The 17,926-nt window shown below is 40.1% G+C and overlaps 1 protein-coding gene and 1 long non-coding RNA gene across 2 annotated transcripts; both read left to right on the top strand.

The window, feature by feature from the left end:
- Nucleotides 1-77: 77 nt before the first annotated feature.
- LOC133213245 (uncharacterized) lies at nucleotides 78-3,232 on the top strand. The gene is made up of 3 exons (XR_009725740.1): nucleotides 78-192; nucleotides 1,225-1,324; nucleotides 3,067-3,232. It is a non-coding gene; the product is annotated as an uncharacterized LOC133213245 (long non-coding RNA).
- A 115-nt stretch (nucleotides 3,233-3,347) lies between these two features.
- Nucleotides 3,348-8,968, top strand: RAN (RAN, member RAS oncogene family). The gene is made up of 7 exons (XM_061355373.1): nucleotides 3,348-3,523; nucleotides 4,445-4,487; nucleotides 5,366-5,450; nucleotides 5,539-5,664; nucleotides 6,696-6,883; nucleotides 7,412-7,582; nucleotides 7,689-8,968. The coding sequence occupies exons 2-7, from the start codon at nucleotides 4,452-4,454 to the stop codon at nucleotides 7,731-7,733; spliced, it is 651 nt and encodes a 216-aa protein (XP_061211357.1). The 5' UTR covers nucleotides 3,348-3,523; nucleotides 4,445-4,451; the 3' UTR covers nucleotides 7,734-8,968.
- Nucleotides 8,969-17,926: the final 8,958 nt, after the last annotated feature.

Here is a 17,926-nt window from a genome sequence, read left to right as displayed (position 1 = left end):
GCGTTACCGCCCCACCCTCCTTCCGCGGCGCGCTGCGCAGCGGCCACACCCCCAGCCCCGCCCCACGCAGCCGCAACCCCAGGCCGCGCATGCGGGGAAAGGGGCGGGCGGGGGCGGCAACCGTCTCGTCGGGAGCCCGCCTCGCGCTGCTGACGTCAGCGAGCCGGTGGCTTGGGCGGGGCGCTGGCTGAGGTAACTGGCGGGAGCCGTGAGGGAGCAGGGGTATGGCGGCTGCGTTGGGGCATCATGAGAGGACGAGTTGTGATGTTATTTTGGAGTTTAGTTTTATTTAGCTCTTCCCTGGGCCATGATGTGGCTCGGCTGCAATCGGACTGGGTGCTATTTATGTTTAGTCTGAAAAATGCACAGGCTGCATCCTCCCTTTGCTGATGCTTCTGCTTGCCACAGGCACCATCTAAGAATATGAAGTTATAGCCTGCAGCCTGCTGTTCACCCACAGAACAGCTAGGAGTGATAAATATAATGACTGGAAATGAAAACAAGGCTATATGCTTCCATTCCACAAAGAGGAAGACAACCTGCTGACTTTAATTCTTCAGTTAAAACATGCTGACACATTTCCTTGTGGTGGTAATTAGGGCTCTAGTAAAACACCAAAACTTTGCCAAACTTTGCCCAAATCTGTACAAAACCAGGTATGTGTTCAAAGCCTGGGAGCTTCTAGGAAATACAGCATGCACTTACTGTGGAAGGCAGAAAATCCTCAGTGGTATTGTGTTCTCAGGTGCTATCTAAAAAGTATTATTTCAGGATACAGTCGATTGCCTCTATCAGTGTCTCAGTTCTATATGTGCAGACTTTATCTTCTAAACTACATGTTCAGCAACTGTAAATGCTAAAACTTACTTTTGGATGCTGAGTATAATCAATGCATAATTTTCGTCGTGTAGTTGAAGAAGTTTATTCTGGATCGGGAATTTAAAGATCCTGAATTAGCAATGTAAACCAGTTTAATTACAGTAAATGGCTGAATTTTTGTTTTCTGAAACAGTTAAGGTCTACATCTGCCCTTCATCATTGACCTAGTATATGCTTATCTTCTGAGAATGTAGTCTTAGCAAAACCTAGTCAGATGTGGTTTACTTGGTGAAAAATGAATAAAGCTTGTCCTTCAAATTCTTCTCTTAATTGAATTTTGCTACTGTATGGTCCATTTTACCAATCTGTGCTGAGAGTGACTAATTTCCTCTTCAAACCTTTCAGTGTCATTTCCTGTGTCGCCTTGAACACCAGCATGCAGATCTCTGTTCCTGCCTGAGCTCATATTCCAGAGACATTTCCGCATCGCTGCTATAACTGGGAAGTACAATTGTGTTTTTTCTCATTGCTTGCCTGCATATATCATTGCCTTCATTTACAGTTTACAAAATGGTTTACTTCCTACTGATAGCAGTTCTAGTCACATACCCCATTTATCTCCAATGCTACCTTTTGTAACATTCCTCATTTGTGTCTTCAGACACATAGTAGGGGCTGCCTTTTACCTTGTGCATTTATCTGGTCAGTGAGTTTCTAAATTTGTTCACAGTTGACCTGAGTCAAGATACAGGAAATGTAAAAGATCTTTTAAAAGTAATTATTATGCTGATACGTTAGTGACTCTAATCCTTTAGATAGTAATCTTACACTGCTGATGAATGCCTAGAAGCATTTTGTTGCCTTAGCTGAATGGGGTTATCTGGAGCAGATGCTTTGCGCATCCTCTGAACAGAACACCTACATATAGATGATGCTGAAACAGATAATAAAAACTGGATTCCACTGATAACAGAATAAATATTTGCCAGGAGCTCAAATGGCATGTTAGGGGCCTTTAAAATTAGAAACCTATTTTAATTATTTCAAAGTAAAGTATTAAATATTATAACAATTTCATTTGCAGAGAAAAAAAAAGTAGGTTACTAATACATTTGAACAATATTGAGAAGTTTCTTAAGTATACAGAGTATTCTACACACAGTTACAAATTGATTTTGTTTTTTCCCCCTGGAATTGTGTATATTAACAGCTGCCAAACTCGGCTAATGTGGGTTTATGGGCTCCTATTTATAAAAAAATGTGCCTATTTGTCAAGAAGAGAGGTGGAATTCATGAGGATTTTATAAAGATAGCATTGTGCTGAGAAACACTTGAGTTGTGCGTTCTGAAAAATATCCTTCCTGACACCTAGAGGCGATCAGCAAAAATGCTGGAGAGCCCACAGACCCAACCCATCCAAAAAAAGTGAAGGCAAATCCAACAAGCCAGTGATTCTTTAAACAAACAAAATCTTATGCAACGTTTGGATTGGCATTGCAGTGTCAAATAAACAAAAATTACAGCACAGTACAGCCACTCTTGTGAAGCTTTCTGTACACGTTGCATCTATGCCTGTAGAAAGTAAGCAAGAAGGAATTTGTGTTTGCATTTATAATGTGCTGTGAAAGATTGTTAGTTCAATCCAGATATATACATATATATATGTATATAAAATATAAGATATGCATATATCTTATCACTTATTTATTCTAGATTATAGGGTGCGCAACAAACGTTATGCAAACTGCATAAAAGTTGGTTTAAGTATACGGGACTAAAATGAAAAAAACAAACCCAAACCTTAAAAGTCAGTGTATATCCATGAACTTTCGTACTTGCAGCCAATGTAAAACACCAGTGGTCTTTGAAAGTCAGTTTTTGAACAGCTTGATTCCACTGAAGTTTGGGGTTGAGACCTTAGAGAACTACTCTAATTCTAGGGATTACAAAATAACGTTTATTTTCGTCAATGTACTCTCCAGTGGGTGCAGCTGGGTTTGCGTGAATTGCTGACAATCATGGTCATGAGGCACATTTGAGAGAAACCATTTTGAACACAGCTGTTTCCACTTGAATGCTCTTCAATTAAATTCACCTGCTGCTTTTAAAGGCTTTATTAAGCCACACCTGAGGCGGTGTGGAAGTTTTTTAAGTAACTCCATGCAATTTTCAAACTTTGTCTGCAGAATGAGTGCCATCAAGTGACTGAAACGCTTCTTGATGCGATTTTAATGCCGGAGCAGGGAGGATGCCGGGCTCCTTGAGCTCAGCTCGGTTCCGAGACTGCCTCACCCCTCACCAGCGAAGCTCGGCCACTACAGCGGAAGGTGCTGCTCGTGGCGGGAAGCCCCTCAGGGGGTAGCTGTGCGCGCGCGTCCTTCCTGCCGTACCACAGAGAAGCTGCTCCCCGCTGTCGGACAGACCGAGTCTCGCCGGGGCTCTGACCCCGCGAAGGGGTGTCCGACCGATCCGCCGCCGCCACCAGCGAAACACTGAGCCCGGCCCCAGAACCGTCAGACCCCGCTCTCTCAGGGCTGCTGAGGACTACCAGCCGCCTCCCGCCCGCCTCTTACCACGTGACGCCGGCTCCTCCTCTTCTCTGTGGCCGCGCGGCGTCGCTGTCTGGGTATTTGAACCTCGCTTCCGCCATCTTCCTAGCGCCTCGGCACTGAGCGGAGCGGCGCGGAGAGACGCCTCGGGAAAGGTAACGGGGCTGGGGCGTCCCCCTCATCCTTGTAGGAGCGGGTGTGGCCGTTTTAAAATCCTTGAATGATGGTAATGGCGGTCACCGTTAGTTACCGCCAGGAGCAGTACTAGAGGATGGGTTGGGTTGTAGTGAGGTGGGCCTGAGTGACCGCTGCAGCTGTGGTAGCTGACTGTTGTGGCGGCTTTTCTCCTCTCAGCCCTTGGAAATGGAGAGGTGGAAGGGTAGGAGCGGTACTGTGCTTAGTCCCGGGAAAAAGGGCTGGCGAGATTGGAGCGGAGGAACAGAGCGGGGCCTCCAGCCACCCGAGCCTGGGGGGGGGGAGGGGAGGAGGCGCGCGCTGCTCAGTCATGGTGGCTCATGGCGGGCTGGGAGAGTGTTTAGGCCCGTTGGCGGGGCTGGGGCCCGGTCAGAGGACCGCTTCTCTCTGGACCCCCCCGAGGACTCGCTCTGGGCGCTCCCAGTCATTGAATAGATTCTTGTGCTGGCTGGGATAGGGATTCTGGGCGGGCTGGGGAGGACTTTCTGCAGAGCGAGGCTGGGCTCGGCCCTCGCGGAGGTGTCCTTCGGAGGCCGCGGATCGGTGTCTCCTTTCTCGAGCCCGACACCGAGGCGATGCGGCAGCCGCCTACCGTTACGAGGCGCCGGGGTGGGCGGGGAGGTGCCGCCGCCATTATCGCGCGTTCCCGCCACATGCGGGGAGACGCGGCGCCGCTTCCTGCCTCATGAATGGCCCCGGCACCACGGGCGCCTCGTGCGGTCGGGTGTGGGGGGCGGCGCGGGCCCGTCCTAGCCGCCTGGCGCGCGGAGCACGCGCCTTTCCGGGCGAGCTGGGAACGGGAAACGGCGCCCGTCCCCTTCCGGCGGGGCCTGAGATCGGCTCGCCCGTTGTGAGCTCACATGCTGCCATTTCCCCTGCAGACCCAGCATGGCCGCCCAAGGAGAGCCCCAAGTGCAGTTTAAGGTAAGGGAGTGGTTTGCTGTGGGTTGTTTTTTTTCTATTTTTTTTTTTTTCTTTCAGTAAAAAAGTAGGACGAACGACTATGAAGTGCCAACGTGGATGGTAGGTTTGGTTTTGAACTGATGGCATTTGCTTAGTGGTGTGCTTAGTTTATGGTAGCAGAGTATGTAACTTGTAGTTTAAAAAGTTTTAGTGGTGCTTTGCTGAAAAAGTGACTTAAATTTCAGAAGTGAAGCTGACAGCAAAATGTACTTAAACTGATTTAAAAATTGACTCTCTTCTGTTGGGTTTTATATATATATATTATTTTTTCTAGGGAAGATAAGTGAAAATGTTTCAGAACAGAACTTCCTAATGTTTTCATTTATTTGGACAGGAAGGGTTGATTGTTTTTTCTTTTTTTTTTTTTTTTTAACAGAGGTCTTTCAGATTGCTTCTTCAGAGGCTGTTAATTGCATCTTGTACAATACTTAGCTAGAGTATTCAAATTGTTAGTAGTGCAGGCTTTTTTAATTGTAAGGTTATGGTGGGTTTCTTCACTTTAAGGGCTTACATGAGTTCCTGTCTAAATATGGTCACCTTCAGGTTAAAAATCCCAAATATTCTTCATTCACTGACTTGTAGCGTAGTAGAACTGTATTTGTAGTGCATTGTAGTTTTCAGCTACAGGAGCTAGACAAGCCGACTACAGTTATAGCACAACAGGCTTAACAAATTGGGTCCTGGTACAGTGGGTTACTTTATGGAGAACCCAGTCTTTTGTTTACAGCATCTTGTAGAACAAAGGTCTTTGTAGGAATAATTAGTATGTGCACTAAAATAACCAGTAAATGTCTCTAGAAGTGTACTGCTCTGACTTTCTTGCTTTCATCTGTCAACAGCTTGTCCTGGTTGGTGATGGTGGCACTGGTAAAACAACATTTGTAAAACGTCATTTGACTGGTGAATTTGAAAAGAAGTATGTAGGTATGTCTGAAGAAACTTGAGATCTAATATAAAATTTAAAGTGCAGTTCATGATTTACCAAGTGTGTTGGTTTTTCCTTTTACTATAGCAACGCTGGGTGTTGAAGTTCATCCTCTGGTGTTCCATACTAACAGAGGTCCTATTAAATTTAACGTATGGGACACAGCTGGACAGGAGAAATTTGGTGGCCTGCGCGATGGCTATTACATCCAAGGTAAGAAGTGTGTGTATGTTGGGAATATTTGGAATCTCTTGCAGTTCAGTCCTTCATTCTGTTCCTTTTGGCCACTCTGAAAACTTTAGCGTGGCTTGCAGTGGTGAACTGGTTTCTGGGTTTTCAAATTCTTCATGTAGGTACAATGATTTCCTTTGTCGGGCAACTTGTCTCGGTGTAGGAACAACCTAAGATTGCATTTCGGTGTGCTATTGCAGGCTTTGATATTAATGAAGAATAGCGGTGCACCTTAAATTACAGGGTATTGCTGATGAAACTCAGTTGTTAAAAGATCATTTAGCACGGATTTATGTCTGTATTAGTCTACTCGGCTGAGGCAGAGACTTGAAATGCACAGACAGATTTTTGGATACAGTGATGAAGTTACACATTTGTATGCCAGAGTCTAGTTACCTTTCTAAAGAATATGTCCCTTATTTCTGCTTGGTCAGGTTCTCTTCTGTGTGTACGTCAGTCACCTGCATCTCTTCAAAATTTTGCAAGGTATTATTAGAGTTAGATATTGTTGCTTTTCCTTTAGAAGTATCAGTATTGAGTCAAGCCCCCATGTTCTTCGAAGAGCTGTTCTGGACAAGGGTGTCCTGAGATGTGGGCTATGAGTTCTCAACCTACCCAAAACCTTCAGTAGGAATCCAGAGATTAGTTAAATAGGTGTTAACTAAGTTCTGTCAAATATGTTAAATCAAAGTTGACTTTTGTAATCCTTGTATAGTCTCATAGCATACAACACTGTGTGACTCAGTGGAGCAGTTGCACTGGTAAAAACAGCTGGTCTTTAAGATGAGGCACTAAAGATGTAAGGTGTTGTGATGATGGGTCGAGTGCTGTGGACTTAGGCCTTGAACTTGTTAACAGAATCACCGGCTCCCAGAACTGTGAAGCTGAGGGGGAGAAGTAAATGCAGTTGTTTAACCCTAAATGTAAATGATTTCTGTATGTACATCTTCTTTCTTGTGTTTAATAAGCAAGTGCTTACTCTCCTGAGGTAACTTGTGACTATTTTCTTGCAGCTCAGTGTGCCATCATAATGTTTGATGTAACATCAAGAGTTACTTACAAGAATGTACCTAATTGGCACAGAGATCTGGTACGAGTATGTGAAAACATCCCTATAGTGTTGTGTGGCAACAAAGTGGATATTAAGGACAGAAAAGTCAAGGCCAAGTCCATTGTCTTCCACAGGAAGAAGAATCTCCAGGTATGTTGGCATGAATTTGTAGGAATCAAATTTGTTAGGTTGGATTCTGTGCAGTAATGGTGTCTACTGCCTTTGTCACTCCAGGTTGTAATAGCCAACTTTGTATCCTGTTGGCCAAACATCAGGGAATGGACAAGTAACAATGGTCATCACTGGTTTTGAGCAGAAGCTGTGATAAGCTGTTAAAAAGCTTGTGTACATCTGCTTTCACTGCTCAGAATCTCCTCAGATGACACAAGTGAAACTAAAGTCGCAGGAAAAGATAGATGCATGTTGTTTCCTTAAAGTTCCACCTTTGATCAGATTGGGTACCTTTTCGGTTATCTGTTTCCACCTATGTGCCTGAAATGGTACGCTTCTAGACACTTACAGCATAGCTGTTTCTGAAAGCATAAAGAGCAGTTGTGGTCAGAAAGCACTGATGTAAAAGTAGAGCTGATGATATGCATGTTAATATCAGTATGCCCTAATTATCAGTTAGAGATGCATTATTTTTTTTAATGAAGTATAATACACGCTTTTTTGCAGTATTACGACATTTCCGCTAAGAGTAACTACAACTTTGAGAAGCCTTTCCTCTGGCTTGCTAGAAAGCTAATTGGAGATCCTAACTTGGAGTTTGTTGCCATGCCTGCTCTTGCACCACCTGAAGTTGTTATGGACCCAGCACTGGCAGCACAGTATGAGCAAGACTTACAGGTAAGTGAAGAAGGTCAGGTGATTGCCTTTGTGCCCTGTTAATGTATTCAAACTCCTGGGGCAAGAAACTAAAAAACAGTTCTTAAGTGTAGCTTCTTTGTTACAGATTGCTCAAACCACTGCACTGCCAGATGAAGATGACGACCTGTGAAGGATGAAGCTGGAGCCCAGCGTCAGAAGTCTAGTTTTATAGGCAACTGTCCTGTGATGTCAGTGGTGCAGCGTGTTTGCCACTTTATTATCTAGCTGAGCAGAACATGTGCTTAATCTTTGGGATGCTGAAAGAGATGAATGGGCTTCGGAGTGAATGTGGCAGTTTAAAAAAAAAAGAAAAAAACTAAAACAAAACACTTCATATTTTGGACCTGCATATTTAGCTGTTTTTTGGACTGCAATTACTTCCCCTTTTGAGTTTCAAATGTAAGACTGCTGCAGTCACATCAGAGTGTTAAGTGGTAAATCTTGTTTTTGTCATTCCCATTCTTTTTTGTTTAGATAATAAAGTTGTATTTCAAGTATCTCTAAGCAAGTGAACTTTTCATGAATTGTTAGGAAAACTCTTCAAAGTGTCTCTGTTGTTCAGTTGATAATACTTTGTCTGCTACAATTTTCATTCTCTGTTCTTTTCCCTCCTGCTTCTCATGTTACACTTCTCTTGCTAAATCAGAGCTAACAGTTAACCTTCCCTTGATTTCCTCAATCAGATAAAGCACCTGAGGAAAGCTGAACTACCTGCAGGTAGAACTAAAACAGTGAACAATTGACTGGTAAGCATGACTGGATCAACATTCCTGTGTAAATGGGAATGTGTGTGGTCTGCAGGGTGTTTGGAGGGAAAAGTGTAGTTCCGATTATGTATGCTACCATTAGATACAGTCTTTTGGATCTTTAACTTCTAATATGTTCTAGAATATGCTTTCACAGAGCTCTGTTTTTAGTAGCCAGAAACAAATGTCATCTGGGTCTTCTAGGTGACATAAGAGCTGTATCTTTGCATGGAACATCATTTAGTAGAGCTATAGCTTATTAAAGAAGAAACTCTTTCTAAGCATCTTAAAATTCACTAACTAAGAAACAGATGTAGTTTGAGCCAAAAAGCTCTTGGCTACAAACAGCATATTTACTAAAACCACATTTATATAAATACCTAGACTTTACTGTAACTGCACCAAGTTCTTAATTTGAAACTAGCTTGTTACAGCACAAATGGTGGAACATGTCAACTTCTAACACTACCTTGTAGAGACGAATCTTGATCAATATTAGTACACTAGTAAACAAAACTGAGTTGAAAATACCATTTTTCAGTAGTGGTTGAGTACATGAAGCCTTGGAATCTTCAGTTTTGTATTTTTGGTTTCTTAATAAAGTGGAGCATTTCATTTACTCCTTTTAACTTGCATGTTTGTGTACGTAATGCCTACTTGAATATTTACTCATGGTAGCAAAAAGTTAACTGGTAACTATTTTTGCAGTACTGTTGTAAAGGAATCACTTAACTTCATGCAGGTTGGAGTTCTGTGGATTTTGGTGGTGGTATTGTTTTGTTTGGGTTTTGTTTTTTTAGCAAGACAATGAAAATGGGTTGTGTTTAGGACCTGGAACTCTTAATGAAGATGAGGGATGTTATGTACTTAGTTGATCAAAAAGCAAACTCCCACTTACCATTTCATTGGATCTTTTTGCTGCATCCTCTTGCTTTAACTTCCTATCGTAGGTTCTTTGTGTCTACTAATTTACCTGTGTGTTTGTGTGTCTTAGTTAATAGTGTTAGGTTAACTATTTGCTGCTGCTTTACTAGGTGTGGTAGCTTTTTTTTGTCTCTTCAAGCTGTCTGGCTTCTGAAAATGCACTGCTTAAAACCCACAAACTGACTTGGAAGACTTCCATACTTCTGCAGTATTGATACACCTTAAGAAGAAAAAAAGCAACATTGAAGTTACATTTGTATTGTTTCAGTGTGTGTATGGTGTCATCTTTGCAACTCGCCTGCTGCACAAAGGTACCAAGTATGAGTTCTTACAAAACCTGAAAAGGTCTATGGAAGGTGAAATAGCTGTTTTAAGGACTAGTATGACTATGGTGAGCTTTGCTTTGTAATCTTCAGTGTTACTTCCCACTCAAAAAATCTTACCTGAAGCAGGCAGTAGTACTAGGCCTGCTATAAAGTAATCTCTTGAGCTGGAACTGTTTTGGAAGTGGAATTAAGTTCACAGTGTTACACTTTGTCACATTCAGTCCCTGTAAATTGTTCATTCTAAATAATGCAGGTAGCCTTAATATGTGTATGCACACTTCTCAGTTATAGTTAACTATGTAATAACATTTCTTAGATGTTTTCCAGTGGTTGAGTTTAAGCAAAATAGTTTTTTTCTATGTAGTCAAGTAATGAGGAAAATAAAACTTGCATCCTAAGACCATCTGTACTGAATAGTTACATCAGTCTGTATCAGTATTCTACTGTTACTAGGACTGAATTGGTGAGACCTAAATCCTTTGTTGCAGTACTGACTTTGCTCTACTTGGTTGCTCTGTGATTTGATCAGGTTAATCGTGGGAGTTTTGTTCCCTACACACTGGTGAGTTTTCCAACACGAAGATCTCTATTTTCAAATTGTTTTTTAGTGACTTGTCAGTACAGAACTTGCTCAGCTTAAACTTTCAAAAGCAGGATGAGCCACTCAGCCATTTATTGTTCCTAGTTCTGGTAAAACTCTTGGATGTTTTAAGTGTCCAAGCCCAGAGTGTTGTATTAGAAGAGCAGTTGAACTAGTGCAAGTACAAAATAGGTAAGGCAAAAGCTTCAGTTGAAGAAACTGGTAGAGGAAATGTTTTGCTACTTTTCACTGAACCTTTAAATGCAGGAGTATGAGAGGCTCCCTTAGGAGCTTCAGTGGCAACCCTAGCTTTAAGGATGTTAAACAGAATATTTTTTAGAAACAGTGGAGAACACTTGTCTGCAGAAACAGAAAATACGTTTGCCAGGAAGGATGAAAACTGCCCCTCCTATGCCTGCAGGTTAAATTTGTCTTTTTCCTTTAGAATTGATTCTGTTGTTTGGCTCATACAACCTTAGTCTAAACTAGTGGAGGGAACAGTGCTGAGGCAAATTGTTCTTCATATCTTTGCTTTCCTGAAAGAAGAAAAAACTGTCTAATAGAAGCCAGTTATTCTGACCTGGGGTGGTAGCACTGGTTGTTTTATTCACCTCGTTTAGTGGCAGGAGCTGATTGCTATCAGTCCTGATTTAAGAGGGCCCTGTGTCTTAGAAGTAACTGAAAAGCTAAGTCTGTTCCTGCTTTGGTGAGTTGGTTTTCATATGGGTGCATTAAACTATAGGCCAGTTTTGTATATGTGGTCATTTTAGCGCTAAGCTGAAAACTTTGCCTTTAATAATGTTTTTCCTAGCACAAGCATCTATTTGAGCATGTTGTGAAGGAGTTTTTCCTTGAATGTGTCTTGTAGCACTTCTGATAATTTACAAGTGGTCAAAATCAGGAAACATTCCTGATATTTGTGTTGGGAGGATATGGATGACTATGCTGTTCTGTACCAGCAGCTTTTTCAGAGAGCACCTAGGTCCTTAGACTAGGAAAGGCAGTAGTGGTTCTGAGTCTTCATTGCCCTCTGATTTGTTGGCAGCTGTCCCTTGGTGCAAACTATTGCCTTTCCAGCAAAGATGGCAAAAAAAAAGTCCAGTTTCCTCATTTGATTTATAGCTCACTTGACTGCTTGATAAATGGTACAGGTAAACTTGGAAGAATTTTAAGCTGAAGAAAGCTTCATAGGATAAACTGTTGGAAAGACTTCATGGGACTTGCTGATGATTCAGACTGTACTCTTTATATGTCTAGTTACTGAATGATTGTAGGAATGTTGAGATAGAAGGCTTGTTATTTGGTAAGGAGTCTAAATCTTCGGGTACAGATCTGAGTATTCAAGCCCAATAGTTTTAATTGGGTTATGTGGGTAACTTTCTTGTATTTCACAAAGTGAATACGTTGTTCAGTGAGTGAATGCCACTTTCCAGAAATTCTTATGTTTTACAAGCTGCATCACTAAAAAGGGCCAATGTTATATTGGAGCACTAGTTCAGTATAGGAGCAGGTTGTTTGATTTTGTTTTGATTAGCCCTATGTTGATGTCTACATTGCTGTGATCCTGGAATTCTGGGATTTAATCATATTCCTGTATTTCTCCTACTTGCTTGGGGTGCAGGGAGTATGAGAACAAATGTCCTCATACAGAATTTCATATTTTATAAAACTAACAAAAGTTTTAATTTTGGATCCACTATCTCTGAAGTCACGGGCTTAATATATTTAATGCAAATATTCAAAATTGAATTTCCTTAGTATAGAAGGCATGAACTCGGCTTACTCTTAGTTGTCTGTTGACATGTTAATCAGGACTGAAAAGGTCAGCTAAACTTTTCAGCCACAGAAACCTCATAAGATGGTTGTGATAAATAATATTTAAGAAAACTAATCTGTGTCAGCCAATGTCCTGATCATGATTTTCTAAGTGATGGAATCACTGATTATAATCTGAAGCATCAGGATCTCTCTTGATATGACTATTTAAATTTTCTGGATTTAAGTATTAAGCTAAAGGTAGCAAGTGAAGTGACAAATGTAAATAGTTCTTGTTTGGTTTCTGTTTCTAAGGTGAGAAGTTGCTGGAGCCAGTGCCACAGTCTGATTCTTTTCCCAGCTGAAATACTGAGTTCTATTGTGGTTACTGTGTATCTTTTCACTATGCAAGCCCAGTGGTAACTTGGTGATGACTCTTTCACATCTTGGTGACATTTGAAAAAGAACAAGGGAGGGAGCATATGTGTGTTTTCCTTATACTGAAAATATGAGAGACAGCTTTCCTATCAGGCTTTTTTTGATGGATTACACCATAAAACTGCTGAAATTTCCACCTTTCAGATTGCCTTTGCAGGACAAGTATTTAGGGGAAAGAAAGCAAACTAAAGAGGCTTGTTCAATTTATAAATAAAAAGGTGGATCATAGTAAAGGAGAACTTTTACATACCCATTGCCTTTTGATTATGCCTTTTAATTACTTGTATCAGTTTTACTTGAATACCTGAAATGATGTCTAATTATAAAACTTTTTTCAAGATGTAGCAGACAAGTGCAGTAGTTACTCAACCATCATGTATAAAAAGAGAGCTGTTGGAGATGCATCTGTAACTTGAAGTGCAGAAGTTGTTGGCCAGGTATGTGAGGAACATTGAGGAATGCTTTTGTGGTACCAGTTGCAGCCGCATGGTGGGGCACACTGTCTGCGTAGCTGCTTAGCTCCAGCACTATTGTGTTAAGTCGCAACATACCTGTTGGGGCTGCCCAAGTGTCATGTATTCCAGAAGGGATGCTCTTAGGTTTATTAACAGTAGCAATAGCTATGCATATGCAGTAGCAGATGCTACTTGATAAAAATTTAAAATGGGAGTATGTAAGAAGTTTGTGGGTTTGTTGTTTTGTTGTTTTTTGTTGTTTTTTTAACACTTTAAATAGAAATTTTAATAAGGCTATTTTACTTTTTTTTAAGTTAAATCCATTAAGTATTTGAAAGAGACCAGGACAGTTAATTATGGGACATTTTTTGTTTTTCTAATGCTGTTAGCATAGCACTGCACTGGCACTGCCATCATGTACTTGTTTCTTTGCCTACTTTATAGTACATTTAGATTAAAACATAAAAAATTGAAATTTATAAGGAACCAGCCAATGTACTGATAACTGACGTGGAATTAAAGTATAGCATTAGTGTGGGGAAATATAGTATCTGTACATTAAGTGCAAAGCAAAAATATGGTAAGGAATACATAATAGTTAAATCTAGTTACAGTACTGTGTTGTGTAACTCATGTCTTGATCTCGTAGTCAAGTTGAAGTATAAATAACAAAATTAATAGAAAGCTTGAAGAGCTTGCTGTAAAGAAAAAAGCTTGAAGATCTTGCTGTAAAGAGACTGTAAATAAGGGAGAGAGATGTCCCTCCACTGAGACCTTCAAATTTAACATGGGGGCCAGAAGAACTGCTGGTAAGATAAAGCAAGCAGAATGTTGCATGAGGCAGTGAGATGACAACTTTGTTGTAAAGGGCCAAATTTGTGAGAAGGAGTATGAAGGACCTCAAAAGCGGGAAGAAGAAAGCATTCTACAAGGTGGGTTGCCAGAAAAGGTATGAAGAAATATCTAGAGAACAATATACTCCTATGTTAATAGCGTACTAATGATTAATAATATAAAATACAGAATTTCATGGTTTAGTGGTAGACTTGACAGGGTAACTGTAGGTGTGACTTGGATCTTAAAGGCCTTTTCTAACCTAGTTGATTCTATGATTCCAAAACTTAACTAGCTAGTAGCCATTTTACTTAATAGAAGTCTGCTGTGGATTTCAAAGCAAATCAATGAAGGCAGTAGGGGGAAAGAAAGATGCAGATTGGAGTGGGAGGGGAAATGTCAAAACTGTCCTGGCAACTGAGAGTGTCTAAATGGTACTCCACAACAGATAATTTAAAATAAAGACTACCTAGTATCCAAGAGATTGTGAGAACTTCCTGTACCTTTACATGAGAGGGGCTGATCACCCACTGCTCTTTGCTGGAAAGCACTTAAGGTAGTGCTGATGTTATGCCATAGCAAAAAGCTTTAAATAGAAGAAATAGAACTAATAGAACATAATTGAGTAGGTTCCATCACTTGTTTTGTGCCAGTCAGTTGACTTTGCTGGAACTTCTGTGATTTAGATGTAAGCTGCTTAGGAAAATTAACACCCTGCAACTTGAAGATTACTTGTCAGGTAGATGTTTTGCCACTTTCTTGTAGGTGATTAACTTTGCAATTTCCAGATAGGTAAACAGCTGGGGCATTTAGTACCATGGGAAGGATAAATATGCTTTAGGCATGTAACATTCTGTGTTGCAGTTTGGAAGACACATACCCTGGGGCAGGCTTTTTTCTATTACCTGTTTTATTGCTTCTTCCCTTTTAATTCATTTTGCAAGTGCTTGTCAACTGCTTCTGTTACAGGCTTTTAAACATGTAGGTGCTGTCTCTTTGATAGGTGTGTAGTGCCTTGTACAACCAAGACCAGGTCCTGACCTGGAAGTTTCAGTGCAACATGTGAAGAAAAACTTACTTTTCATGGAAATATTCTAGATCAGACTTGCAGAATAAGTGCAAATAAAAATGTATAGGTATAAAAATCTTCTGCATTTGTAAAACTAATAGAAGAAAACTGTGCTATCTGCTTGGGTTAATTATGCTTTCAAAACTTTGTATTTCAGTTCTGTTGACCTCTATTGAGTGGATACTTGCCTGCTAGTGGTTTACCACTAGCAGAGGACTGATGTTTTTATCCCCACTGAGCAACTGGTAAAACTGGTATAGATACATGGCCTGTATCTCTGATTACTCAAAATCTGACATTTTAAGTTTTGTCATGCCATTTTGACAGGTACTGCCTTGACTACAAAACTATTCTATATTCTACAGATGTGAATGTTGATGTAGGTATTCCTTGATTATTTTATGTCCTGTTGTTTACCCCAGCTGAATTAGCATGTGCTAAAAAAAGGGTTGGAGCCCAAGAGAAAGAAGGGAAACGATATCTTGAAAAATCAGTATTTCTAGTTAAGAAGGATCTGAAGAATGTCATGTGAGTCGTCTCCAGCTGCAAGTGACATCTGAAATGACATTTACTTAAGTCTATGAAAATCTCAGTTACAAATCCTCTAGAAAAAGAAAAGAGGTGATTTTTTTTTTTTTTTATCTCTATATCATGCCTGTTTATGTGGTCAAAACCACATTTTGAACATTTCATTTTATTTTAGTTTGCTTTCCTGCAGTATGCAGTAAAAACAGTGGCAGATATAAATGGGATTTTTTTTCTTTTATTTATTCTTTTGAAAACATAAGTTTAGCTAGTTCCATGATTTTAGGGTGTGTTTTGTGGTTTTATAATCTTTGGGATGGCTCTTGCAGCCAACATGTGATTTCTCCTGTCAGATTTATAAGCATTACAGCACAGTGATGACTGAACCAATAGGAATCTCACTGGTCAAGAGAGTGCAGGCAAGAGAATTTGTGCTAGAGTTTGGTTTATGTATTGATCCTCCTATCAATGGAGAACTAAAACCCCAAGACTCAGTATCTGAAATTGCAGGGCTTAGGCTGGATCTTCATTCTGGAGTTCAGTTTTCATCCTTTTAAATGAATGGGTTGCATGCCAGATTTGATGACTCTTCAGATCTGGCAGATTTGGAAGCAACTGCCAATGTTTTAGTTCGCTTTTTGATTTCAGGCCCCACCCTCATTGCTTTTGCCATTTAAGAGTAAAAAACTACAAAAGACAGGAACTGTGCTATTCCGTATAGAATGGAAAGTCTTTAATATGCACATCAATAATTAGGCTCAGATGTTCTTACTGCAGAGTAATTTGCATTGGCTTCTGGGTGTGTTCTCTCCATTTGTGCTTGTAAACTTGTTTGACAAAACAGCTGAATGAAACTTTCATGGAGTTGCTTTTATCCAGAAGAGCAACAAATAATTAAGTAAATCTGTAAGAGGAAAAATTGGCACAAACTTGAAAGGCAGAAGTTTATAATGACAAAATACGTAGGTAATTAAGAAAGTCTCACTGCTTGAATGATACCAAAACATACAGTTACAAGCAATGGCATTTTGGCAAGTAAGATTTGGTTTAATCACGTAAAAAAGAGTCTGTATAATGTTTAATTTATATCATTATCTAATTACATGTAAGCTTGACATTAACACTGAGATAATTGGATTTGATTAAATCTTTGGGATTTGCATAAAAGTCTAAACTATTTTTCAAAACCCAAATGTTTTCTTCAGTGTATGGATAAAGATGTTGAAGGCACTGCCACAGTCTGCCACAAGTCTAATGAACAGGATGATAGAGTAAATATACAATAGATAAGTCTGCTAACTATTAATTAGTAAATGGGCCTTTATTCAAAGAAAAGTGAAATGTATAATTGTATGATGTCATTAACCTGCTTACTTGGTCTCTGAATCATCAAGTTCTTAATGTTTTCAGAAAGAATACATTAATCAGATTCACATTACATATATAGCACAGTAAAAGTATTTTCATCTGATTAGGCCTAAATTTCTTTCTCAAAAAGCTGTATTTTGTTTTCTGGCATCAGTCAGCAACTTCTCATTTTCTTAATTAGAAAAATATTTTTCCATGGTAGTGTTTGCCTTTTTGAATGAACTCCAGGATTTTTTGTTTGCTTTTTCCGCAGTCAGAACTGTTTAGTTTGTGCTTTTCAGTATAGTCAGACAACTTCATGCAGTGTTTTCATGAGTGTAGTTTATTTTCTGATTAATTTTGGCAAAACAGTCTTTACCACTTGATGTATCCTAACAACCGGATTATGCAATGGCCACTGCCACCCTTTGATCATCTTCTGTTAGTTGGCATTGTGCAAATAAGAACTGTAATGCCTGGAGATTTTCTACCTGTGAAGCTTTCTTCATAGCTTTTGTGGTTCTTCACTGATCTGAGAATCATTTGAGTTGCTCTTCAGCAGCTATCTTTCTGCAGGTGGATCCATACCAAAGTGGGGGACCCAGTTAAAAGCTCATAGTAGCTTGTTACGCTACATGTAGTAGCTGCTTATTCGCAACATTATCTTTGAGCTCTTGAAAGTCACAACTTCGAGGAGCTGCACTTCATCAAGAATAAGCCTGTTAATCACAGCAGTACTGTAAGGCTAATAAAATCTGTATATTCATAACTGTTTCCCATGCTAGTAAAGCTTCCATGTCCCTCCCATAGCATGCATTCTCTCAAAGGCAGTAGTAGCTTTTATAGTCTGTACAAAATCATGCATAATTGTTTCCCATAAGATCTAGAAAGTCTTGCTTTTATTCTCTTTTTAATTAAAGTTGTTCTTTATAATGCATGGAGGAGCTTTGTTGGCTATGTATTGAGAATTCAAATCTATATTTCAGGATTTGCATTGAAAGTATTAGTGTTGATACTAGCCAAAGTTGAAACTGATTATGAGGAAAAAATGAGAATTATATCCATGATGTCATAGCAAAATGCAAATGGATGGGACTGAAAAAATAATCTAGCTCATCCTTCTGCTGCAGGGTAAGACTGTTTTCATAGTTGACAAGTGTTTGTCTAGTCTGTCCTTCAATACATCCAGTAATGGAGATTGAGCAGCCCTTTCTCTCATTAACTCCTGTGATGTTCTACACCAACACCAAGCTTTGCTACCTCTTACTCCTCTTTGCTGAGTGTGGAAAATCAAATTTGGCTCTTTACACATGATCAAGTCCCT

Source organism: Neopsephotus bourkii, unplaced genomic scaffold, assembly GCF_033783945.1.
Source record: "Neopsephotus bourkii isolate Nb327-2 ecotype Australia unplaced genomic scaffold, CSIRO-AGI_Nbou_v1 NB_795, whole genome shotgun sequence".
NCBI classification, from domain to species: Eukaryota; Metazoa; Chordata; class Aves; order Psittaciformes; family Psittacidae; genus Neopsephotus; species Neopsephotus bourkii.
Note: the sequence above shows the minus strand (reverse complement) of the source record. Positions and strands in the feature narration are given on the sequence as shown.

Excerpts from the sequence above, each read along its gene's own strand:
- RAN (XM_061355373.1), top strand. The coding sequence starts at position 4,452 with ATGGCCGCCCAAGGAGAGCCCCAAGTGCAGTTTAAG. Across the intron at positions 6,884-7,411 it reads ACAGGAAGAAGAATCTCCAG|TATTACGACATTTCCGCTAA; the intron begins GTATGTTGGCAT and ends GCTTTTTTGCAG. Across the intron at positions 7,583-7,688 it reads AGTATGAGCAAGACTTACAG|ATTGCTCAAACCACTGCACT; the intron begins GTAAGTGAAGAA and ends TCTTTGTTACAG.